Here is a 27,528-nt window from a genome sequence, read left to right as displayed (position 1 = left end):
TTACAAACGATCCAATCAGGCCCGTCTTAAGACCATTTGTGGCCCTGGGCTAAATTATTTCTTAAGACCTTTGCGATCCCCAACGGTCAGCCTTTGTATGTACGTTGTCTAAATTCAACTATCCACTAACCAACCAAAACTTTTAATTTAAAAGTATAACATAGGCCTACTGGAAATAAGATTTTTTCCGACAGTGACTCGCTGTTAGGTTTTAGATATTGTAGGTACCGTATGATACACGATGTGGCTATGAGTCAAATTGTTTTAGACATAACTAAAAGATACATAATATTAAATGAGCATAAATAATATTTAACCAACTAAACCCTTATCCCTAGAGTAGAAGCTGTATGGCCGGCCTTTCCGGGGCCCCAAAACTGGCTGTAGCCCATTTAGCCCATGCCTGGATAGACGGGCCTGGATCCAATTAACGCAAGGTGTACCTATAATTATCGCCTTTTGGGTCAAAATGTCACTTAACTATCTTGTTTTGGCGTCTGCGATAGCGACATCTGTTGAAAAAAGAGCTACTTGATGTCGAGCCGACACTTGCTTTAAGGCCCGAAAACGGTTTTTTAGTGATTTGAAACGGTTTTAAGCGATTTATCCAGAGATAATTTATAATATTATAAATTATCTCGGATTTAACTAGGTTAACACTTATGGCCGAAAACGATTTGAAGAGCTTTGAAACCTTTTTAGACGTATCGCGTATGTGTGAACGTGACTATAGGTGAATCGTATTCGTATTACCGAGCGTATTAGCCTCGGTATTAGCTCGTCGTATTCTCGGGCGTATTACAATCGATTATCATTTGGTTGGCTCGATTTTTTTTTCGATTGTAACGTGTGGGACAGTTCAGTCCTCACGTCTTTGATTAACCAGGGCGAGATATATGTAACGGTAACGCCAACGGGGGATACGTGGAAACAAGGGTGGGGACACCAGTGGCGGAAGTATGCCGACCACCCGTTGGGGGATTGGTGGTCGGCCTCACACGGCCATCCACAAACTCTGCCACCCGGACGCTTGGGATTACAGGAGTGAGCCACTATACTCCCGGCGTTGGCTCGAATTTGGAACTTTGAAAGGTGAGGTTTGAATCTCAAGCAGACGGAAAATAAAGTGAGCCATTTTTCAGGGTGGGAAATAAGGAACTTTTTAAAGTGAACCAGTGAGTGGCAGTGACCATCGACTTAGCCTTCGACCCTGTGCCCTGAAATACCTGAGCTAATCCATAATATGTATCCGTAAACCAAGTTGAATTAAAGGCCACACCGGCCTTCGAATTGTTACTATTTCCGGTGCGAAATTATGACGTAAGGAATGAAATGTCACCTGCTACTCGATTTTCGGGCTTAATTTTTCAAACACCAGTGGGACCCTTTTATTAAGTGGGCTAGTGAACCACTGACCCCTCAACTGACCACCTTCGATTTATTTTTAAAACTGACCTAGACAATTTTTAACTGGTCATTTGCCTAATCACACCGCCTTTTCTATAATATTCGAACAGCTAGATTGGTTTTGGTTGCGAATAGATGAATCAAGTAACCTTGTACAAGTGTGTAGCCGAACAAGAATCACGGAATCAAACAAGAATCAAGGAATCAAATAAGAATCAAAGAATAAAGAGTGGAATCACGGAATATTAAGGAATCATGGTGGAATCACGGAATCATGGTGGAATCACGGAATCTGGCTAGAATCTAGAATCTTGATTCCAGATTCCTTGATTCGGAATCTCGTACACGATTCCTCGCATTGACGGACCCCTCGCTATTACCATATTGTCGAAGAGCTCGAACATTATTTTCAACCTCGTTCCCAACTCAATGAGCCCTCAGGATCCATAAATTTTGTGTTAATAAAGAAAAAAAAACAAGGCCATCAACTTTACCAACACTGATTAAATAAAAATGGCGTTTTAGGTCGTGTGTTGTTGTTGTTGTCGTCGTCTTCAACTCGTAGGCCACCGTGTCGTGTTTATGTTTTCTTTATGAGGAAAAGGACCTTCTGAGAGTAATTTTAGGCAGCCTTTGTGCCTTTGTTCTTTGATAACCTAAAACGTGAGCTGATGGTGTCGATGTTAGATTTCTGTGGGGCGAAAATGCCTCTTGATCGAAATTCTAGGAGCCAACACCATTTTAATTTAGGCCTTGGTGGCGGAGGAATGGGTCTGTTAGACTTGGATCTTGATCTTGATGACAAAAATAACCGAGAGGCTATTCACAGTGGGCATTTCATGGTCTCAGAGATAGATGATTCGAAAGTTCAGGAAGAAGAAGAAGGCTCTCCTTTGGCATCGAATGATGAAGATGGTGATCAAGATGTGGTTGTGTTATCTCCAAAACAGGAAGAAATGAATTTAGGAATGACTGTACCGGATGTAAATATTGGTGTTTCAGGGAATGATTCTTCGGAACTTGCAACTTATAATCCATACAGCTCTCACTCTCTTGCTATTGATTCGTCTCTTACTAAACTCTTAGAATGCATGTCACTTGTCTACAGGTAGGATAAATAAAATTTATTTTTCATTAAAGCAGCTTCATACCATACTTTTGAAGGTGATTTTCTGTTGATAAAAACTAAAATATTGTTGTACATTGAATTTGTTCACAGCCAGCTTAATAGTTAATGGTATTTTAATTTGGGTACACTGATCATCAAAATAAGTTTTGGTTGTAGCCCAAGTAAACTTAGAAATGATTTAAATAATTAAAACCTAACTGAAGAAGAAGGTATTGCCATTACCAAAAAGTCTTGTACTGTGTTGGTGTTGGTGTTAGTGTTTCTAATCCATTTTTGAGTGATGTGGTTGGCTGTTCAAATGTGATACAAAATTCAGGAATTTTGGTCATTTACAGTTTTGATCAAACTTTATAAGTATGTGTCACAAAATATACAGTTATGCCATAGTAGAATTTACCCCCGGTTTTGACCATGATATTTTTTTACTTATAAAGCATAAATAAAATAAAGTGTGTTGGTAAAATAGCTCTTTGAATAAGCGAGTTAGTTTAAGATGTAGTTCCTTTTTCATGTTTATCTAAATTGGCACAGAATTGGGTGTACCTACGAGCCATAATTTTTTTTCAGTTTTTAATTTTTAAGTGTTTAATTTTAAATCGAACTATATTTAATAATTTAAAATAAAAACAACAGTATTTAAAATTAATGATTATATTTAATAATGGTATGTTTTTCCAAGGTCATTTTTAAAACAAAGAAATAAATAGTAAAATAATCAGAAATACATTAACCAAAATTATTAGCGACCTATTTCTGTAACGTTGGATTCATTTTCCCATCCCCCCCCCTAAAAAGACGAGTTTTGATAATCCCCCTTAACGGAATTTCATTCCGCCCTCCAGGTCTCGAAGAGCTTTGGAGTACGCCACCTGGCATTTCTAGTGGTAAAATTTTAATAAACACGGACTAAGAAATTTACTCTGGAAAGTATCTTTTACAGTCCGTGTCGCAAACACAGTTATTTGCGCAGTTTAATATGTTTCTAATGAACAAGCCTAAATGAAACCATAAATTGGTGGGATGTAATTTAGTTAAAACCTCGGTAAAAACACAAGAAAAGCCAAAGGAATTGACAATATTGCCAATACCTGTTAAACCTTGGAACAAAAGCATAGTGGCCACTCAGTGCTATCTAATTATTTACAACATAAGCTACAATCAGCTGGCCACTTCCATTTCTTTGGTTATGGTATGGTAAGCCTCGGTTTGCAGACGACGTTTCACGAGATTTTGTTAAAATTTTGGTTCATGTATTTCTGATATAATTACGACCTATGTTTTAAAAGCTTAGACCTTAGGAAAACAAATTACTATCTAATAAATTCTCTGAAAGTTTAGCCATTATTTATTTTATATTTCAGCAAAGATAAATAAGGATGATAAAATAATTTCACGTTTTTTTTACGTGATTGATTTATATTTGTTTTATATCAAATGGTAAAACAATATATGATTGTATTTCAGCTTAGTTTGTTTTATATTTCTAAATGGTGAATGGTATTTTTGTTAAATTCCTTTTAGGCAAAGTATACTTAAAAGAGGTATAACATAATTTACTTTTGCACAGTAAAAGTAAAGAATCGGTTTGTAGTAAAATTGGATAAAATTAATTACATTAAATTTAGGTTAATTAAAGATTAATAGATCATTACAATAATTTTTTAGAAAATCAACCAAAGTGCCTTTAGTTTGTTACATTTGTTTAGCTGAGGTATTCTTTTATTTAAATACTCAGTATGTAAGTAAGGGTTTTAGTTATTGTGGGGCATTTGCGTGCCATGACGAATATTATTTGTTGTGAACTTTTTTTTTAATATAGCGGGAAGCTAACTTCTCCAAGATGGAAAACTTTCAAAGGAGTGAAAATGAGACTGAAAGAGAAGATTCGACTGAACAACATAATTTGGAGAGCTTGGCATCTACAGTGTAAGTATTTCAAATACTGTCATATGTAATTGGAACATTCTTCCTAAGAGATTTGATATCTTGACCAAGGGCGAAGCCATGGGGGATGAGCTGCCCCCACCAACTTTTTTCCAGAGTTGGCAAACTAGGCATTTCAATCTTAAAGTTGGCAAACTTAGAATTTCTAAATTTTGAAGTAATATGATGTTTGCTTTGTTATTTAAAGAAACTTCAATTCGTTCAAATATATTTAAAACGATGTAATATTAATGTTTGTTCAATTATGTGTCGCTCCTCGAGATACATTGGTCCCAAAATGCCAACATATATTTAGCCTTTTCAAACTCTATTCTTTCCTGACTAAATTCCCAACGCTGTTTTTTATTTAATTTCCATAGACAAAGTAGTGCCATCGTTAAAACTGTTTTGGTCGTATCTGCAATCTCTAAGCAAAATTAATTTGAGGCCATTAGATAGTAGATGCAGGCCTACTTCAACTACTTAAAAGACGTACACAATCATACGAGGGACTAAATTCCGTGGCTTGAAATGGGTGTAAGACAAGCTATTAAAACAAAAGAAATATTACTTAATTGAAAGTAGTCGCACAAGCCTAATGTTATCCTAGGTGGAGGGGCTAGTATTTTTACTACAATAGGGCACATGATGACAGAATAGAAATCACGAACTGCAGTCCTATGAGCTTTTTTTTATTATTGTTTTAGCTTTGTCGAAGCATTTTTTTATTTCTGCGTGAACCGCGGCTTAGCACAAAAATACCTAGCGAATGCTCTATCCGTCGGAAGTTCGCCAAACACTCTTCAAGTAGCTTTTTAAACCAAAGGCTTTAAAACTGGGTTTACACCAAATATTTCATTAAATTTTTTCATTTTTAGTGAAATTATGAAATCAAAGCCATTTACTATGAATTTAGCTAGACAGTTCATAGTGAAAAATATATTCCATGAAGTTGGCAATTTCTAGGCTTTGAGTTGGCAAAAATTTATCTTCTTTCCCCCCAAACTTAAGAGCTTTACTACGCCCCTGCTCTTGACCATAGCTATTGGGTAATGTTTTTTAATTTTTTTTACTTAAATAATAAGTATCATAACAAGCCCCAGTAATTTAAAGTCTAAGACTTATTTTCAACAAGCACCCATTCTTTATCAAGTGCATACCCTGCTGTTTTTTTTCTTTATTTAGAGATTTTCATTACATATTTAACATCATAATTGCTCACAAGTCATGGGGAAATGTTTTAAAACTACCAACATGCTCTACAAACAAACTTATCGCTGTCTAACTTCCAACATGCTTGCAGATATTGTCACCTGAAAAATGATCAGAAATCTCCTCTGCTGGCTTGATTATATTAGTTAGCCATAGATAAGTTTAAACATTTAAAAAACAATGTTGATACAGTTTTCATATTTAATATCCGAAGTTTAAGTTTTCACTGTTTAAAACCACCATGAACCATGCCACTTATTTCAAAATGTAATTAAATCTCACCAGTTAGCCAGAGCCAACCCAAGCCAATATAGGAGCACTGTATCTGCTTCTGATACCAAGCGATGCTGCTGTAAATCAAATACTCTCATCCAAAACATTTCATGGAAGAAATTGCTCTGAATACTAAGATGGACTCTAATTTAGAGGGACCCTTATTATAAACTAATACAACTAAGTTGGGGAAGTCTTATCTCTCCCTTTGAGAAAATTAACTATTGACTAATTTAATTGGCTGAAAAATTGGGTAAAAATCAGTGTCCATAACCGATATGATCTCATAATGGTTTGTGCCAATTGCTAATATTAACTGGCAATATGCTATTTTTAGTTGTTGCAAAACGGAAGCCTTTTGTTTGCCAGTTTGCATCACCATTGGAAGGTGAAACAAGAAACAAACCAGAGGTATGATTGCTAGAACATTCTTACTACACCATTTAGTGTAGTAAATCAATTCATTTTTACACTTTCAAATCTTAATATCAAAATAAAACCCATTCTGTATGTAAAATTTAAACACTCGCAGGCTAATGCACTAGCCCCTAAAGTTTTGGGATAAAAATTTATGTGCCATACCTCCACCCATAGTTGTCAAAATCTAGTCTTTACCCCCTAAATCCATCTGCATTTAGTAAGCCCCAGTATTAGCACCAATTACTTAGGCCGAAGTCACAAGACCCTACAGCTCTCTACACTTACTATTACTGTAAACGTCTACAAGTTTTTATGGAAAGGGGAAACCAAAAAACTCAGGGGAACTAAATAACTGGGGGGTAGGGGAAACCCCTTCAGCCAGTGGAGCAATAACTTGAACGCAGAAGGGGTTGTTCCAATATTTCTTGCGGGGAGGGGAACCAGGGGCCACAAGCTTGCATGGAATCTAGCTCCTCTTGCTGCAAGACGAAAGTGCTAAATACTCCTCCATCCGAATCAGTGGAAGGACAACTTAGAAACTCACCTCAGGAGTAGTTCTTCCAAGTTTAAATTTAAAGCCACAAGTAGGGATTCTCTAGCTGCAAGGCCAAAGTGCTAAGCACTCAGGCACCACCACTATTCACTAAGCTTATTATTATTTGAATTAGAGTTAATTATCACCTAGCTTTATGAATTTCAAAATAATTTGAATATGAGTTATTTTTGACCTCAGTAATGGAATGCGTAAAAATTTATTAACTAGGCTGTTGTGCTAGAAGGAAAATATTTGAAAAGAGGCATGAAAACTGTCATAGCAGAATACAAGAAATGTCGTATGTTTTATCGAGACAGGATAAAGTGCTTGAAGTACATGGAAAACCCAGTAAGTATTTGCAGAGTGTTCATTAATCAAATATTCTTCAAATTCATATAACAACGAAACTCATTGGTACCGTAATTTTTAGTAGATAGGATGTGCTTGAGCATAAGCCCCACCCCTTAAAAATAGGCATAAAATGGTAGTAATTAGATAAGCCACAAATAAAAGTTTTCCCTCAGCATTTTAACGTGAAACCATCCCATATTGCTGGATTGCTTGATGACACGTGAAAAATTGAATCTTTCATCACCAAGTCACTTTGTCCAAATTGACAATAACCAGATGATAATAAGATCATAATAAGATCATAAATTGTGCATCCAGTAGGTATGTTTTCTTGTCCATGACATGCAGAAGGGCAACAAATTTTTTAATCTACCCAAAATTTCGATAGTTGGTTTTCATAGCAGTTTTTTTTACGTTCTACATTAATGGTATCTTACTATAAATATATTTTTGAAGATGTTGATTTTAGTGAACAGCGCCAAATACTTGATTTTATTATATGTTTGTAATTAATTTCCTATTTATTTACTTAAAAGACCGCAATGGATTTGGATTTTCGATTTCCATCATGGTCAAACAGCAGCCTAGCGAGTGGCCTTGATGATGACATTATAATGGATTTTAGTGATACATTATTTGGTAGTTTGATACCCACAGAGCCCTTTGATTTTCCAAATCCAAGAGAAATAGGTAATTTTTATGCCATTTTATGATTAAGACTGGAAATAATTGTTTCCATTTACTATCAGCTCGAGCTGGTATTGCAGACTTAATTCAACCGGGACTTGTTCAACTCCAGCCTGCCTTAGATGACTTTATGGACACATTTGAACCATTGCAAGGTATTTTCTCCCCTCACTTATATAATAGTACTCTCAGTTCACCAAGAATTGACTTGAATATTGGTTTTGATGTTCTTTAGATATTATTAGGGAAGCACCGATATATCGGTCTTTTTTCTAATATTGGTATCAGCCAATATCGTCTTAAACGAAGCCAATATTATTATGGTATTAGAAAAACATTTAAAAATAAGAAAATTCTCAATTAACTAACTAATGATAATATTTGATTTGATTGGCCGCGCCTTATACGCTAGACTTAAGAACCTAGATTGTACATTTTTTTAGACAGCTAGGGGTTAATGAGTGTAAACAAATAAAAAACAATGATATTCAATTTGTGATAGAAAATATGTATCAAGTAAAATGAAAAGAAACATTCGTATATGCTCTTGCAAACGTTTTTGAATTAAAAATGATAATAAAATGGTATGACAGTGCACTGAACTGTCTTTTACAATGATTTTACGCTACTGTTATGATAGATAACTTTGTTAATATCAGCCAATATTGCAGCTAAAATTATTGGCCACGAATAACCAATATATTGGCTGTACCCATATCGGTGCATCCCTAGATAGTAGGTGCTATAATCCAGTATTAATTAAAATATTGTTCTGCTGTTAAAACAACTTAAAATAAACATACTGAAAAGTGGATAAAAAGTTAAAAAAATATTACGCAACTATTGAATACTAAAAAAAAATTAAAGCTAACTCATTATAAATATAGATATTTACAATGAGTTAGCCTTAAATTATTGATTGCATGGATTTACTTATTTTATCCATACTCCATTTTAATCTATAACTGGTTAGATAAATTAAATTAAGAAATAGTCATTTCATCACGGGGAAGTTTTATTTAGACATGATATTCCACAGTGAATAAGATTTTTAATCTGACTCGACCAATGATGTTTGCTACACAACATAAGGGGCTTTGTTGCTACTATAAATTAACGGCGTACTATGTGTGATCAGTGGCACATTCCTATTCACAGGTGATGCGTAGAGTACGTCACTTGGCGTTATGAAACATAAGTGAGAACCGGGTTCAACCGGCCCCTAATGTTGTGTACTAATGTCAAGTTAAAAATCTTAAAATAAAACAAGGCTCACTTTTTTCTTAAAAGTCCAAATTAGTGAGAAACAGAGGATAATAAAACAATATTTAGTGTATAAGCTAAAAACAACTAGTTTGATTGAAATTTTAAATATTTATTATGGAGGGGGTATCATTATACTATGGTCACAATTCAACAAAAATAGTTAACTGATCAACAAATATTTAAGGTTATTTTTAATCAAAAGACTTTGCTAACAATCCTCTCATCTGGTATTTTGCTATTATAATTTTAGATATTTTTCAATCACGACCATTGCCAACTCTTCCTGAAGAAGGGCCTATTTCTGATACACACTCTAAGCAAAACCAGGTAAGATCTCTTGATTTAAATTTTAGGAATGTGTTTGAAATTTGTTAAAATTGTGCAGGAATAAAATTGATCTACCATTTAAAATAAATTCAAGAATGTGTTTATTTCTTCTTAGGGGGAATGACTATGTTGAAACTTACGTATATGCCGTGTTTATAAATATATAAATAATATCAAGTTTATTCAACTTTCATATTATAAAAAATGAGATAAATTGTAAATGACAGTTCAGAGTTGGTAGTTATGGTTACGCACCAGTTGGTTGAGAAAGGGGTGAAGAGTCAGAAATCATTAGCCAGTTAGAGTACTGAATTGTAAAGGAAAATGTCTAGTTCAGAGAACCAGATGACACATCTAAGTGAATGAAAATTAAAACTTTCCTGTAGCTTGTAAGGAATAAACTGTTGATAATTTGAGCTTTCATAATGCAACGTAAAAGTTCATTTTGGAGAAAATATTTAATGCCACTTTTTTTACCTTTTTTCAGATGTCAACAGCAGTTTCTGCTTCGATAGACAACACGCAGGTGTCCAGTTTACTGTCACAAATCAATTATTCATCTGTTATAAGTGCTCAAAATTCGTGCAATTCAACCTATTTACCTTCTGCTTCATCTCAATATAGTGGACAATTGTCCTCTATACAACATTCACATTCATTGTCCAAAAATAATCAGAGCATTTTAAAGCCTTCCACTCTAGCCAACAATACTGTATACTCAAATGAAACTTTTAGTGGCCCTAACTCTCCTAGTAATATACCAGTGCAGTGCGTTTCACCTCTTATGGGTCAAATGGAAGCATCAAATACTTTTACACCTGAAACAGTGCTCCAATCTCCTAGAAACAGTGGTTCAGCTTCACCAGTTTTAACTCTTCCTGTTGATGGTGCTGTTAGTTTGGCAAATTCAGCCATAAACTTGTTACCTCGTTCACAAAGTCCAGGACCACAGCCAGCTACAGCTAGTGTATTTGCTCTGAAACACAGCAAAAGTAAACCAAGTTATGGGTCACCCGCAAGAAGAAGTACAGTCACTACCCCGCCAAATTTGCGCTCTGTAATCCAGCCGAAACTGAGTAAAGCTCAGCAAAACTCACTAGTGTCAGGTCCTAATACATCTATTCTGAAACCACCCAAAACAGCTTCTCTTTTGGACTCTTTAAAGTCTCGAAGTAATGCTAATTTGACGAACTACACTTCTAGCTATTCATCTGAGCAGTCAGTACCCTCTTTAGTGAAAAACTCATTATTACAACCCTTAAATTCAAATCGAATAGGTTCAATACAAGCGCCTGCCCATTCTTCGTTACTTGGACTAAAGCATATTTCAATAGCTCCTGCTAGTACACAAAATAATTTGACTACAGCTCAATCCTTTCAAGTGGTTTCTTTGCAACAACATCCACAAGGTATAGAAGAACCTTTCAAATTCAATGCACCACCACATATGCTAGCTAAAACTAAACGCAATATGGTGAGAATGGACACTCCAGGTTATAGGAGGCATTCTTACACTGGCAATCCTCCGGGTATCGTGGACAATCCTCAGATGAAATCTCCAATAGTCACATGTCAGAATGTTAATCAGAAAGATGGGCAGTTTATAATTCCCAAAGGGCAGGTATGTTAAATGAATTTGCTTTTTTTTAAAGGTTAGAAAAATATTTTGTGGCTTTTAAAGTGAAAGGAATTAAAATTATTGAAAAGCAACTGAAATGTACGGGTGGAGGGTGGGCGTATGTTTTATGAGGTGGAAAAGATATTTTCTTGGATAATGTAAACTTGTTTAAAATTAATTTGGAAATGGTCACCAAAAATTATTTCAAGGTAAAAAATAATTATTTGGGGGAAAAGAAATTTCTATTGGGAATGAGAGTTTAATCCTTAGAAACATCATAACTAAAATATTTTTTGGTTCAATTCTGAACTTTGTAGGCTATAAAACAGAGAGCACGATCCAGAAGTGTTTCATCGCCTCAGCACTCCAGTGGTGCCTTGAAAGCAATCAGTGCCAAACCTCCACAAGCCATATCTTTGACAAATATTAACCTCAATCAACCAGTGCAATCTATTTTCTCTGCTTCTCAGAATATTCACCAATTGCCTACCTCATCACCAATGCCACAATTAATACCCATCAGGACAGGTATGTCTCCAATTACAACCACCACAAACAATAACAGGATGGTCAGAACCAACACAGTTCTGGCTCAGCTTCTTTCAACAGGTTTGTAAGAATTAAAAACTGTTAAGTATCAGTGTTGCCAGAAATAAAATTTGCATTTATTGCTATATCACAATTTTTAAAATCTTACATGATACCTTTTTCGACTTGAAATTGGTGTCCTTGTGGGTCCACTTTAAACTGCATAGGTGTTGGCTAGCTCTTATTCTTCTTACATTTCTTATGACTACTACCCTCACAGTATATTTTTGACATCTATCACAAAACATGAAATCCATTTATAAATATTAAAGTTATTGTGGTCCATGGTTTATTATTGTAAGTTGCATGTAAATAAAGAGATGGTAACTCACATTAATCCTTTATTGCACTCTTCAATCAGAACCTGGAGGGGTTTCATCGAGGGCTGATCACTATCCGTAATCGGTGTACAAGCCCGTAGCTTTGACCGTACTAAAGTTATTATGTAATCGATTACAGATTTAGCACTACGAAAGGCAGTACTCTCTGTAATCAGTGTACAGAATTTAAGGAAGTGGTTAGCCCCTCATGTTTGTCTTTACTTATCAGTTAAGGGCAAGACCACCAAAACTCGCCAACTTCCCAAAACAACAGCAAGGGGCAACCGGAACCCCCCAACCTAGAGTAAGTCGTCTTGTGTTCGACGACACCACGTGTTTTTCAGCCCTTGGTATTCCGGTAGTTTGTTAAAACAAATTATTTCCAAGTGGTATGCCGGTAGTTTGAAAAAAAAAAATTCCATGTGGTATTCCGGTTGTTTGTTCAATAAATTACAAGTTTTCTTAATTTTTGGGAATTTTGGGCTATTTCTAGCTGTGCTGCCTTTTTATGGCTGCCACCCCACTTTGCCCTTGGTCTTGCGATATACGCTCCAATTTTTATCATGCCTGACAATACTTGGTAGGGTATGCCTAGGTACTGTCCTCTAGGTTGAGTTATAGAAGGCCCATCGTTTTTTTTAGGATGGGGCTGGTGTGGCGCCGTCAGCCGCCAATACTTATACGAACACGAAAAACATTTCTTTACCCATTTTTGAAAACAGTCTGGTGTCAGCGAACACAGGCCCTCAAGGGGTCGGAGTGTGCAATAACTGGTGGCTGTACCGGGGAGTCGGGGTCCGGCTCTTGTAACCCGTAAGGGCGGTGGCGCACTGGGAGATGTTAGCTCCGTCCAAAGGGTCCTATCTCCAACCTCCGACTTCGGTCAGGTGTGGGCTGGATACTGGGCTTCGGCCCAGGCTAATGGAGAGGGGCCGGGCAACCTGGCCGCCTCGGCGGATTGAGTAGCCTGCTGTGGGGCTGCGGGCCTCCGTATGAGGGCACGGCGGACCCATCTCCCGGCCTTTTGGGCTCCCACCGGGATCTCCGGTGCCAGCTGTGCCGGGTTATGCGGGCTGCTGTGTGCCCGCCGTTCCCCTTTAGGAGCTCTCTCCAAAGGGCTTGGCTCCCTGCCTTTGTAGGTGGGGTGTTGGCCGGTGTTGCCAGAGCATCCGTTCTCTATCCCACTGCTGTGTGCGAAGTGGCGGGCTGGTCGTCCCATTGTTGCACCTTCTGCTGGGTTGAGCGGCTTGCGTCGAGGGTGCGACCATCAGTAGTGGGGTTCTGCTACCCATGCTGGTTTTGTCACCTGTCCGGGCTTGTGGACGCTGGCGTAGGGCATTCTGATGATAGGCCTCCGGTGGTGTGGTTCTTTTCTTACCGGTACACCGGGCTATAAATTCTGACAACATGTCAGCGAACACACGACAAAAAGAATTTCAACCCCAAATCATGCGAATCAACAACGTAAAGAACAACAAGAAAGTAACGCAATATCACGTGGCAATTATTCGTAGTGAACAACACGTGGTGTAGGCTACCAAACCTGCAAGTGTCGGCGAACACGCGACGAAAATAATAACAAAAATCGTGAAAAGGCCCAAGCAGTTGCGACCATAAAAAGGCAGCAAAGCTAGAAATAGCCCAAAATTCCCAAAATTAAGAAAACTTGTAATTTATTGAACAAACAACCGGAATACCACATGGAATTTTTTTTTTTCAAACTACCGGCATACCACTTGGAAATAATTTGTTATAACAAACTACCGGAATACCAAGGGCTGAAAAACACTTGGTGTCATCGAACACAAGACGAAAATAATAACCACAAAAAAATGTAAAATACCCAAAGAGGTTCAATTTTTAAAATTAAATTAAAAAATTAAATAATCATTTGCGGCTAAAAAAACTATTGTATCCGCCTAAAATAATTAAAAAACAAGATAAAACGTGAAAATACCCAAAAATTTAAAATTTTTAAATTAAATAAAAAAATTAAATAATCATTTGCGGCCAAGATAAAAAAAATACCCACGCTATCTACGTGACAAACTATCGTATCCGCCTAAAATAATTAAAAAAAAAAACAAGATGAGGTTGCTGTACCCTACTTTTGCCGAAAGAAGTATTAAAAAAATTAAGAGATTTTACATGCTTTAAAGCGTTGAAAGTGTAAACCCTTACCAAAAAATAAGTTGGATTTCAGTTTATATTTAGTTTGTATACACATTATTAGTTGATATTAACTTGGTATTAAGTAGGCTCAAGTTGTCAGCATATTTCAAGTTACTAGTTGAAGGGTTAATAAGTTGTTATTCAGTTGGTAGGAAAATACTTCTTTTTCTAAGTTTGTAATTAGTTGGTTTTTAGTAGTCAGGAAGTTTCATATTATTTTTAAGTTGGTTTTAATTAGTCAGGAAGTTACATATAATTTTTAAGTTGCTTTTAAGTAGTTAAATGTAAATGTTGATTCTGGTTTAGTTGGAAATAAGTTGATTAATAAAGACGATTTAAGTTATTTTTTAGTAGGCATTTGTCCCAAATACAAACTGAAAACCAAGTTGAAATACAAGTTGTTGTAAGTGGTTTTTAGCCAACTTATATTTTGGTAAGGGAAGCCAGAATTTAAGATACAAACTATAGCTAAAATGTCACCAAAATGTCTATTTAAAAATAATTGTGGGTTCAAATTTGAAATGCCATTAAAGCAGATGAAAATTGAATATCTATTTGACAGAATAAAAGCATCCTCAGCCTTTTTATCCTAAATAATACCCAAAAAATTAATGATTTGTTATTTATTTTAGAAGAAACCTATTATATCCTATTATAGTTTATACCAGGAGACATGACTAGGAGTTCACAGCCGGGCGCTTTTCCCAACGCGCACTGTGAACGGAAAACGTGTCTTTCCCTTCTCTAACTTTTACCCCCCCAAACTGTGGTATCTCCAGTCTCGGAGACGGACCTGAGATGAAATATTTTAGTGACGCTCTCTAGCGAGGATTGTGGGAACTACCGCTGAAGAAAAAACCAGTTCTGACTGGGTTGTAGAGCCGCCTCAGCGTGAGCCCGCGAGAAGGGTTTTTTCTCCCAGAGGGCGCAATGTTGAAAGTAAAGTATCTCACGCGACCGCCGAGAAAAAAAGGAACGGCTGAGAGAAAATTCGAGGGGTGGGTAGAAAGCGGGGGTTATTTGGAAAAACGGGTTTTTGTGTTCACGACGCCGGGGTCCATTCACCGGGGCAACCGCTGTCAACTCCTAGTCAGGTCTCCTGTTTATAATAAATAATGGAATGCTTAAAATTGGTGTTATAAATTTCCCTGAATACTCAACTTGCTCAGATTTCCCTTAATTAGACAGCAACTGGCAACACTGAATTGATAAATATTTGATGAATTAACAATTTTATATTTAATTAGCTTTTTCTCCAGCTGATGGTGCTAGTTTAACATCATCAACTTCTTCTGGAACTAACTCGACTGTTACAATTATTGGTTCTGTACCACCTACTTCAAGTGGTCCACAAACTTTAGTACTTTCACCTGTAACTTTGACCACTGTAAGTTAACTTAAATACCTATTTTATATTGTACTTAAAATTGTTGTTGTCTCTTTAAATTTTGTTCCTAAAATATTAGTTGGAGAAATGTGATAATACATTTTCTTAATTAAAATGTCTAAAATGTTGAGTAGAATTAAAGAAATGAGATCTAAATGAGAAAGCTGGCATTAAATTTCATATTATTTATTATAAATTACATTTTGATAGTTAATTCCGACATTAATTCTTATTTTACATGACAGGTCCCAGGTGTTAGTGATATTCAAAACAGTTTGATTGTTGGAGCTTCCGGATCTGTGTTTTCAAGTTCACAGAAAATTGCTCTACCAGTTACTACCACAAGTAATGTTAAATTTTATTTGTGGTTAATTTACAAAAAGAATGTACAAAACAAGAGTTATGTACCCTGAAAAACTGGGATGGACTCGGTTTTAGTGGTTTAGTAATAATATTAAGATTTATTAAAAAAGTTTCTTACCAAAAGGTAGGTCATTTTTTTTGGAAACTTGACTAGAACGCTATATGGTCAATAATGGCATGGTATCCACGTACTAACCCTTACCAAAAAATAAGTTGGCTAAAAACCACTTAGGACAACTTGTATATCAACTTGGTTTTCAGTTTGTATTTGGGACAAATGCCTACTTAAAAATAACTTAAATCCTCTTTATTAATCAACTTATTTCCAACTAAACCAGAATCAACATTTAACTACTTAAAAGCAACTTTAATCCTACTAGGGAAACATCTAAAATTCAACTTAAAAATATTATGTAATTTCCTGACTACTAAAAACCAACTATTATAAACTTAGCAAAAGCAGTATTTTCCTACCAACTGAATAACAACTTATTACCCCTTTAATAGTAACTTGAAATATGCTGACAACTTGAGCCTACTTAATACCAACTCAATATCAACTAATAATGTGTATACAAACTAAATACAAACCGAAATCCAACTTATTTTTTGGTAAGGGAATTAGGAAGGTAACAAATTATTTCCCATTAAAGCAATATTTTGGGATTTGCTAAATGATAATGTTGTTTAAAAAAATTGACAAAAAATTGATGAGGCTATCTAACCCAAGTTGGGTTGTTTAGAAGGCTGTGTTAAATTTACTAGGGCTGGTTTGGGTTGCTTTTGTAGATTAGGCTAGGGTTAATTCATACCTTTAAAGCTCAACTCCAGAAAACCCTTATCTATTCTACTTAATCTAAAATATTTATCAACTATTCTTTGCTAGTATTTTCAAAATGTCCATTTCAGCCTATGAAAAGTGTACTTATAGAAGCTAACCAAACATCCGTACACGAGTTTCAGCCTTTCAGGTGTATAGAATACTAAATCTGTAATCAGTTAGTACAGTCAAAACTACCTGCTTCCACTGATTACAAAGAGTAATCAGCGCCTTGCCCCAAATATGACAATTTTATGCCATGCAGTTGTGGTGAAGTTATTACTTGGTACAGTGAAAAATTTACTTGTTCTATTGTGAGAAATTTATAAGTAGCATAATCTGACAAACTTACTTTTAGCAACTGTTCATTTTTTGTTGTTATTTTATTGATAAAATAATATATTACTATCATTATAACTTGCCTTATGATGTTAGTCGATCTAAATAAAACTCTTTTGTAAATAACTATATATTTTGCTTTCAGCATATTTTGAGAAACGTTTTTAAGGAAACCTGTCAAAATCTTCTTCCACTGCAACCTGTCAAAATTATTTTAGTGTAATGACTTATTGACTTTTATTAACCAATTTTTTAAACAATTATTGGAAAGAATGTTTTTTTAACACCAAAAGCAGTGCGAACATTTCTTAGTTTAGTGATTGGATTTTAACTGCCATAATCCACATAGTCATTATAATGACTTTTATTACTTAAATTTAAATAAATTTACTAAAATTTAAATAAATTTACTAAAATTTAAATAAATTTACTAAAATTTAAATAAATTTACTAAAATTTAAATAAATTTACTAAAATTTAAATAAATTTACTAAAATTTAAATAAATACAGCCCTAGTGACCTATATTATAAAAAAAAACATTGAAATGTACATGGTTGATTAAATGTGAAATCCTAAATTTTTTGGATTATACGATTTTTAGATTCTGAATTTCATCTGCTGTTAATGAAATTGGTGATATCTGAGAAAAACTGTGCTCATGGCTCTTTTTTTTATAGTGTTATTCACCTCTATTTTCATAAATTTCAAATACTAATGATTGTTCTTAAAACAAAAACCTTATATTATTTTCGTACAATATTTAATAGGTTCAATAGCACCTGAAACAGCACAAAAATCATGTACTGAGTCTAATGCCCAGGTAAAATATATTTTTGGTCTTCTTACAATTCATTTGAATTTTATGGTAATGTATTTTATTTTCAGTCAAGTTCTCAGGCATCAAAAATGCTCAGGCCAAAATCTTCTGAAGAAAAAATTCAGTACAAAGAGCACAAACGAGTTTGTCATATCAACGCGGAGCAAAAAAGAAGATGCAATATTAAGGTGTGTCTATTGAAATTTTATACAAATAATGAGCTAAGGTAACAAGCAAGAACTAACTGAGGAGTGAGTTGGAAAACTCGTTGAACTAGTAGTGGGTCCTTTCTTTTAGATACTACCTAAAATGGTGAGACCTGAGTACTTTGCTTTGATGGAGAGGAAATGATTGACATAAAATGTCCTGCATTGTTATATAAATAAAATATTTTAATTTATTGAAATTATCAGTTCATTGAAAAAAAATTATATATTACTGCAAAATTTTTTAATTTACAATTAACTTCAAATAAATTGTATTATAATAAAAAATACAATAAATGTATTAATAATAAAATATAATATAATTAGAATAATTGCTTTACCCTTGATTAGTTTAATTTTACTATTTTTGTTCATTTGTTATATTTTAAATTAATGAAATTATCAGTTCTTTGAAGAAAATATTTAGTTTTTTTAATTTATGATATAAAATTTAAGACAACATTTTCACCAACAACACTGCACAATCCCGATTTTAAGAATTCGTTGAAAAACTTATAATTTTTTCTAAAAAATCTAATTTAAACAAACAATTTCTTATTAAAATAATTTTTGAGCATCACTAAAGGTTAGGTTTTTTCATTCATTTGGATCTGGTATGTGTAATATATGGACAGTTTGCGAATATTAATTAAAATACAAATTAATTTAAAACAAGGAGTTTTTTCATTTATAATGTAATTTATTGCGTAAAATAAATTTTCGAGAAAAATATGTAATTAAAATTTCTATTCTCTTTAAAAATGATTAATTAACTTTGCAGTTAAAAAATGTGTGATGGTTCCGGAATCATTTTTGCACAAAGGGCACTCTGGTTTTAATGTGAAAAGTTATGCTGCCAAAATTGGTGTAGTTACCTTTCCTAGTGCAATTCTCCAGAGAGGGTTACATTCTTTGGGTAAAAAACAGGGATACCAGACAGGACTCAAGCAGTATATAGAATTGTCATTTACATTACATATTTTCATAATTCTTTTTTAGTGCTTCAGGTTTTTACTACGGGAAAAAAATTCAATTTATGATTAATTAAAATAAATTGTATTAAATTTAAAATATACATAATAATACAATAGAATAATATAGTTCATTTGTTATAATTCGTTTTTAGCATGGATTTGAAGCACTTCATTGCTTAGTTCCATCCTTATGTCATAGCCCAAATGCCAAAGTCAGTAAAGCAGCTATGCTTCAAAAAGGTATTTTTGCTTATTATTATTGATTCAGAGTGTTTTATGCCTACGAAACATGACAGCAAAAAAATTATATATTGAAAAAAACATCTTATCAAAAGAATTTAAATGTCTTCAAAATGTTATTGGTTAGGTATCCTCTAGCTTACTGTAGGATTGCATAATTATTTATTAGTCATTTATTATATACATCAAAATCCAATTATTTGGTAAAATGTGGTGTAACCCAACTAAAGGTCTTAAGCAGTGTAGTTATTCGATTTATAGTCTCAATGATGCCTCTTTTTAAAACAAACTTAAACCATGTGTTGTACTATACTAAGAGGACCTCAGTGTTTTTTACATAGAATTTACAATATCTTTGTTTATGAATACTCTTAAATCTAACTATTAAATAATAAAAATAAATTTATTATAATTATAGTACTATGAGTTTATTTTCTTAGCGGTGGACTATATACGTACACTAAAAGCAGAACGAACTCAACAGTGGGAAGAAGCAAAAAACCTGAAGAAGGAAATTGATGAATTGAATCAAACAATAAAGTAAGAATAGTGTATAGTAAATTTTCAAATATTATAACACATCAGCACAATATTAATTTACCAAAAACTATATTGTTTGAACATTATATTTGTAACTTTAGATTTAATTGCGTTTGGAATGTTGGTCAAATAAATCATTCTAAGTCAAATTGATAACTTTTGTAACATCTGACAGCTGAACTTATTGTAATTTTGACCACAAAATAGGGATAAAAGACTGGCAAATTTAATTTCTAGTGAACAGTAGCGCTGATAGCGGTAGGCACAAGTAGGCACGTGCCTACGTTGAAAAATTTTGGGCCTACTTAGGGGGCCTCCATTTTAAGAACTATAGGCCTACTTGGGGCCTCCAATTTAAGAAAAGGTGCCTACTTGGGGCCTCCAATTTTAGAAAAGGTGCCTTCTTGGGGCCTAAAATTCATTGAAAAGATGACTAGTTGACTACCAGTTTTTTTTATTCCTAAACGGCCGGTAATCTTTGCTTTCCACTTTAGAAAACAAGCCCCCTCAGGGGACCCTGCAGCCTAAAAAGGGCAGGTTAAGCGGTGTTAACATTCCGAGTTTATTTGTAAAGGGGGATCATTGTAATTCGGGGGAAAAACAGCTGCTTCAATAAGCCGCACACATTATCGTAAAACTTAAAAATGACCTTGGAACTTAGCTCCCCTCCATCTCGTGGCAAAATCTCTCGCCCCGCCCCAAGATGCAAATCGAGAAAGGGGGCCCCCGTACCTGACACCTGTTCGTCCGAGAGCTACCGTGTTGTCAAGAATGCCGTTTGTTGATAAGCACAATATGGTCCTAGAAGGGGTGGGCCTCCACCATGGGGGTAAAACTGGAAAGCTCCAGCTTATTTGGGGGTTTGTGATTCGCCCACTGGGTCACGTGTTCGAAAGGCCGGTGGTCACTCTTATCTTAACGAAGTTAAGACAATATTTTACCAGAGTTTCATTTCATTTTGTGCGCTTCTTCAAAGCAGTTCTCTACATTTCGAGTCTTTCTCAGTCAGTTAATTTAGTGTCCTTTTTGTTTAAATATTTTTGGCAAGTGCCGACTTCTACCTCCTAGAGGTTTAAAGAAGCCGTACTGTGCTTGTTTTAAATAAAAACATTTTGGGCTAGTTTATATAGTTAGTTGGCTTTTTTCAAGCTTTTAGTAGCTAGATATTTTGAACCAAACTATTGGTGGTGCCGAGGGTGGTACCATTCTTAAAAGCAGTTTTTTTAAGACTATAGTGGTACCATTTTTAAAAGGCGTAATATCTGGAGTTTATGTCGGGGGCCCAAAAACGCCAAAAATGTAAGAGAGAAGCGAGCATATTTAGTAGTCAGAAAGACGCAATGGAATGATTTCTTCAACCGTCAGCTAAAATAAATAAACTGAATTCAGGGGAGACTCTAGGTTTTACAGAGACTGAAAACAGTAAAAAAAATGTTGACGTTTTACCCAATGTCGATGTCAGTCTGGCTAAGGAGGTAGTTCTAAATTCTAAACGATAAAGTTTATTGTTTTTGTTGTCGGCATTTTTTAGGTGGCAGAAATACGGGATTTATTGAGGGGTTTTTGGACTTGAAAAATATGGCCAAAAAGTTCGAAGAACACTTTACTTCGACAAAATCTTTACACCAACAGTCTTATAAAAAATATTCAGACTATTTGGAATCGAAATCTCGAGGCTCAATAGTATGTCAGGTTGATCAGCATCATAAAACAGACGTTGCTAGAAATAGAGATGTCTTAGCTGCTCACGTGCAGATAATAGTACTGTGCGCCCAACAAGATCTCGCTCTTCGTGTGCATAGATCGGACGATGAAAATGGGAACAGGGGCAATTTCCTAGAAATTTTAGATTTATTAAAGAGAAATTGTCCCGACTTAAAAGCCAAGTGCGAAGCACTAAACCACCACTTTATAAATAATCAACCACAAATTAATTGCGCTTTTCTCGACAACGATAACAAAGAGAATGATCCTCCAACAGTCCCTCAATTTAACTTTGAAAAAGTTGACGAGAAGATTGTTATGTCTTATATCAAAAAGCTAAAAAACACTAAAGCAACAGGTACTGATGGTATCTCTATTAAAATAATAAGGGGTCTAGCGATTCTTATATCAAAAGCTCTGGCCTCGATCATAAATTTATCATTTGAAAATAATCGCTTCCCATCTATATGGAAAGAAGCCAAAGTAATCCCTATATTCAAGTCTGGGAATGAAGAAGATCCTAATTCATACAGAGGTATCTCCGTCCTGCAATGTTTATTAAAAATTCTGGGCAAAATAGTAAATGACCAACTACTAAATCATGTGATACAAAATGATATGCGCCATAGTAACCAATCTGGTTTTATTCCAAAACATTCAACCATGACATGTATAACAAACTTATACGAGAATCTACAAAAGAACTCAATAGGAATAGATTTGTTGGTATTATTTTTTTGGACCTATCAAAGGCTTTTGATCGTGTGAATCACAAGAAATTAATGCACCTAATAAATGAATGTAATGTATCTCCTGATGTCTTAAATTGGTTTGTATCGTACCTGACAAATAGAAAACAAGCTGTAACAGTAAATGGAACTAAATCAAATAAGAGCACTATAATTTCCGGCGTACCACAACGGAGTATTCTCGGCCCTCTACTCTTCAACATTTACACTAAAAATTTACATAAATGCTTAAATTCTTCAATATCCTTCGAGTTTGCAGATGATAATTCTCTGCTTGTCTCTGATGAATCAATTAACAATGTATTGATGAAATTACAAAATGACTATGATTTTCAATAATGAGCTAAGCCAATTAGGTTTAAATTTAAACTTAACAAAAACTGTATTTATGTTATTCTCCCCAAACAAAAATACTAACCAACTAAACAGCATCACTGAACTGGGAACCACTAATATTAAAAGGGTCGACAAAATTAAATATCTTGGTATATACCTAGATGAAAACATGACCTGGAAACATCACATTGAATACACCATTGCTAAATTAAATAAAAGAATTTGGACTCTATATCAACTTTTACATAACCTTAAACTTGAATCAGCGATTCAACTATATAATACACTTATCCAACCAGTTTTCGACTATGGATCAATTTTCTATAATATGTGCACGGACACCTATCTAAAAAAACTTCAAATTATTCAAAATCGTTGTGCTAAAATAATCCTAATAATAATATGACTCAGCAACAGAATCAATTATTGAATTGGGATGGTTAACTCTAAGACAAAGATATCACATCAACTTACTCATATTTATGTACACGGTGCATAACAATATATTTCCCAAATATATCATAACTATTTTTAATGATAAATGTCCACACTACCACATGACAAGAACCGTTATGTACGGTTTTACCATGAAAGGTAAAATATCAAAAAACGTGCAATACTTAGGAAAACAGATATGGAACAAACTACCAACTAATCTTAAAACTATCAATAATCTCAACACTTTTAAAATCGAAATAACTAAATATGTAAAAAACACACAATAGTCTATTTTATGTTAATTTATTGTAATTTAAATGTATACGGGACCTCATTGTAAAACAGTTTTTCTAAACTGAACTGAGATATCCCTTTTGCAAAGGCAAATAAAGATATTATTATTATTATTATATTGGAGACCAAAAATTCAGTGAATTTATTTAATTGGTCAATATTACCTCACATTATGACCAATCATTGCCTATTGTTTTCAAATTAAGATTTTTACTTTGCATTATTCTCACCCTTCATGTTACTTATTCTAATTAAAGCAAAAGGGTAAACAAAAATTAACCATTTATATATCAGAAATAATTTTTAATTGTTGTTTACCCTTTTGCTTTAATTAGAATCAGTAACATGAAGGGTGAGAATAATGCAAAGTAAAAATCTAAGTTTACAGCCACAAGTTTAAAATCAAGAAAGATAACCATTTATATATCAGAAATAATTTTAATCTTTCTTGATTTTAAACTTGTGGCTGTAAACTTAATATTTACTTTTTTTAGGATATTTCAAATTTGACAGTAATTTATTGATACCAAATATTTTTAAATTTTATTTAGCTTTCTAGATTTCATTGAGATTGTTTAACATGTTTAATTTTTTTATTTGATTTTTATTCAAAAGCGAAAGTCAAATTACTGTACACCCAGGTTTTGAGGTTATAAACATTATGAATGAATTAAGGCTATTTTTCTTTTAGTACTTACCAAATTACGAATGAATTAAGGCTATTTTTCTTTTAGTACTTACCAAAATCAACTGCCAGCTTCTGGAGCACCAGTGCCTTTTCAGAGAACCAATCACATGAGGGAACGTTTTGATGAATATGTGAAATCATGTACACTACAAAATTGGAAATTTTGGATTGTATCCTTATTTTTTTTTTAATTTTCTGGTTATGTTGCAAATTTTTGAGGTATTGTAGCTGTGAGTACTACGCAGCTCAAAGGTTCAAGCACCTTGGTATGCATAGTCTGGAAATATTGGATTTCTTCAATATCGCAGCCAAATAGATTCTCCATTTTGTGTCGGAGATTAGACTCTTTTATCTTAGGTTAGGGGTTACACAATAAATCTCAGGTCAGTCGGACATAGCAGCACTTTCCCCCTCTCAATAGTCAATAGACGGTAAAATAAATGGGGGTGGAATTTTTAACCATCACTGTCAATAAAAATAAACACTAGCTAGGGAGAGAACACCAGATTGGTTACAGAGAAATTAAACATTCAGGGCTAACTTAAGGTGACAGCCATAAGCAAAGAGATGTTTTAATGCAAAGGGTTGCAATCTAATGTATTTATTGAAAGACAGTACAAACTGATATGAGTCAAGTAAGAAACAACTCGGTTAAGGCAAGGTCCCAAAATTTTATGTTAGGAATTTTTGTATCATTTGAAGATTTTCCTTAACCCTTGGCAACTGTAGTTCAGCTTATTGATGGAGCCACTTTTAGATTCTTATAGCAACACTGTATCTACTGCAAGTGTGGATGAACTTTGTAAAACTACTCTTACATGGCTAGATCAGCATTGCAGATTGGCAGCTCTTAGACCAGGTATATATATATTTTTTTTTAGAACAAACTCATTGTGTCGGCCAAAGGCCTTAGGCACCAAATAGACCTCTTATATAATTTTGCTACTGTTTTTAATCTATATGAAAGCAATGTTCATATTTTTACAGTGGTTCGTAATTCTTTAATGCATCTCTCTACAACTACAAACATTTTATCTGACCCATCGCGCTTGCCTGAAGAAGCAACTAGAGCCATTGCCAAGAAAGAAAAGAAAAATGCTTCAAATAAGTGAGACAGAGTAATAAGTGTGTAGTCTTCAATGAGAAAAACCAAGCTTAAAGTTACTTCTGTGAACTTCAAAGAGTTTATTTTAAAATGCAAGGAGAGATTGCCCAGAAAGTTATATAAATAAATGTAATTCTTCGTATTCATTTTTCCTTCCTGCTAAATGCCCTATCACTTAAATTTGCAAAAAAAAACCTTTTATGAAATATAAGTTATTTTTTAGTCTTCTAAAATTTTTAAATTGATTACCATGTGAAATTAGTAATTTCCTCTAGCAAGTATGATGTGCGTATTTGAATGTATAATGTTTCAACACAACTTTGAGAATCACATTTTGAACTTGCATTTATCAATTCTGTTCTACTGAGATGAATACAGTGAAACATACACCATTTGATTGTTACTCCTTTGAAAATGTAATGCATAAAGGTTTGAGCTTCTATTGGCTTAATCTGGAACTATCAGATAAACTTTAATGTAATACAAAATTATTCTATATCAACAGAGTGGGTTTTTCATTTATGCAACATGAGTATAACCAAACATGTAGATAAATTATTATTGTCCTTGAGTATTTGTAATGGTTGATATTTTTTATTTGAACTATAAGGAAAACATGGGGGGGGGGGGGGGGCGGCAATGGACCAGAGCTTTTGATTTTTAGTCTCAAGGGGAGGGGGTTGTTGATGAAGGTTTTCAAAGTTCATAATATGGACGGTACTAGTGCAGCTTTATCAATTTTTTTTTAGCCAACCCTGCAATAGTTGGTGGGGTCATCTTTTCCCTGCTTTGTAAATTTTGGCATTAGCTAGTTTAAAACACGGAAAAACTCAAATTGTTGATACCTGGATGAGTCTCGAATGTTACATTTTAAAAGATAAAAAATTTGCAAATGTTATGAACTTATTTGATTTTGTAGGTCTCATAGAATTAGTAAATGGAAGTTATAATTGGCGTTTATATAACATCTTGATTTTATCTGATGTAATAAATAACCAACTTATAACAAGTTCATGTTGGTATCAGAAATTGTACAATTGAAATATGTTTGGTGAATTGACTACATTTTTTAGTAACAAATTATAGTATATTTCAAATAGTACTGAAAAATGTTAAACTATTTTAAATAAAGGTCACTGCGCAACACTGGGTGGTTTAAAATATCTTTGGGTTGCAAGAGGCAGACTGCAACCGGTTTTTTTAATATTTTAATGCACAAGCAACATCTTGTACAGCTTATGAAAAAGGCAGATTTGATCCCCCAGGGTTGTTTTGTTTACCCAGTGTTGTTGTTTTGTTTAAGGTTATTTTTTATGCAAATTTTAATGAGGTATATTACAAATGCAGAAGGAATGTAATTTCCATACCATAAGCTGAGCGGCAATTTTATAACTTAACTACATTATATGTAGAAAACAATATACTCTTCAAATAAAAATATGTGGCTATTCCATTTCAAATTTGGAAATATTAATTGCTACTGCTTGTTATATGCGCTAATTAATCTTTTGTGACTTCTACGGCAATAGCTCTTTTGTCATGATTTCTCCTACAGGATGGAAATTACTATTACTAGTATTTCTAACGTTCTACCACTGGTATTTGCTTGTTATTCTGAAAAATTCTGTACTGATCAGAAATTATAATTTTTTTTGTTAACTCTTATAAAGCTCTTGTATGTTATATTCCAGTTAATTATTTTTCAGTATGTACCAATAATAGATTTGTAATATCTAGAAGTAGGAACTTGAGAGGGGTCTACCCCTCCTAATCATTTAATTAAAGCTTGGACTAATTAATATAAGGACATTTCAGCTTACCTCCTTCCCATCCCTCTCCTGATTAAAAAATGCGTAACTCACTCTGTGCATGTACAAGGAGCAGCCATTTAATGAAAACAGTTCCGATAGTGGAATAGGAAGAAGTGTTTTGAGCTTGTTAAAGAAATTCTGTAGCACTGAAATATTCCTATATTAATTAGTCCAAGATTAAAGTGTGAGAAGCTTTATGAAGCAAAACCCAAATCCATACTAGAAAATTTAACACTTTCAGTAATTTGACAATATGCACTAGGTTTTTGAAATTTACTGAACTCAATTAAGGTATCACCTTAAATGCATATAATAATTTTCAAAATGTCGAAACAATTAAGCTAGGTGGTTTTTGGGTTTTAAGAAAGTTCAGGTGCTAGGAGGTTCCTTTCACCAGTTTGAACCACGTTGTTTGAGTTAACTTTGCCCTTTCGACGTTCCTACACCTCTGGGGATTACAAATAATACATTACCACAAAAGGAGTCA

At 34.1% G+C, this 27,528-nt stretch overlaps 1 protein-coding gene across 2 annotated transcripts; it reads left to right on the top strand.

Moving 5' to 3' along the window:
* Nucleotides 1-1,911: 1,911 nt before the first annotated feature.
* Mondo (MLX interacting protein mondo) lies at nt 1,912-25,787 on the top strand. Of its 2 annotated transcripts, none has more exons than XM_090166403.1 (18): nt 1,912-2,515; nt 4,356-4,462; nt 6,282-6,355; nt 7,128-7,247; nt 7,787-7,940; nt 8,000-8,092; nt 9,454-9,530; nt 10,018-11,151; nt 11,466-11,757; nt 15,488-15,615; nt 15,861-15,960; nt 17,907-17,959; nt 18,025-18,144; nt 19,289-19,376; nt 19,817-19,916; nt 24,172-24,295; nt 24,855-24,984; nt 25,113-25,787. In XM_090166403.1, the coding sequence occupies exons 1-18, from the start codon at nt 2,079-2,081 to the stop codon at nt 25,235-25,237; spliced, it is 3,456 nt and encodes a 1,151-aa protein (XP_090022529.1). In that variant the 5' UTR covers nt 1,912-2,078; the 3' UTR covers nt 25,238-25,787. The 2 variants fall into 2 exon arrangements, with proteins under 2 accessions (XP_090022529.1, XP_090022528.1); XM_090166402.1 differs by having other exon boundaries at nt 15,476-15,615.
* Nucleotides 25,788-27,528: the final 1,741 nt, after the last annotated feature.

This window comes from Leiobunum rupestre, chromosome 2 (genome assembly GCF_980474605.1).
Source record: "Leiobunum rupestre chromosome 2, qqLeiRupe1.1.hap1, whole genome shotgun sequence".
NCBI lineage: Eukaryota > Metazoa > Arthropoda > Arachnida > Opiliones > Sclerosomatidae > Leiobunum > Leiobunum rupestre.
This window is presented reverse-complemented; position numbering and strand designations above follow the sequence as displayed.

Bases quoted from the DNA above. Each gene is read 5' to 3' on its own strand.
- Mondo (XM_090166402.1), top strand. From the start codon at position 2,079: ATGGTGTCGATGTTAGATTTCTGTGGGGCGAAAATGCCTCTTGATCGA. The intron at 11,758-15,475 runs GTTTGTAAGAAT...ATATTTAATTAG, and splicing joins GGCTCAGCTTCTTTCAACAG to CTTTTTCTCCAGCTGATGGT. The intron at 19,917-24,171 runs GTAAGAATAGTG...TTTTTCTTTTAG, and splicing joins GAATTGAATCAAACAATAAA to TACTTACCAAAATCAACTGC.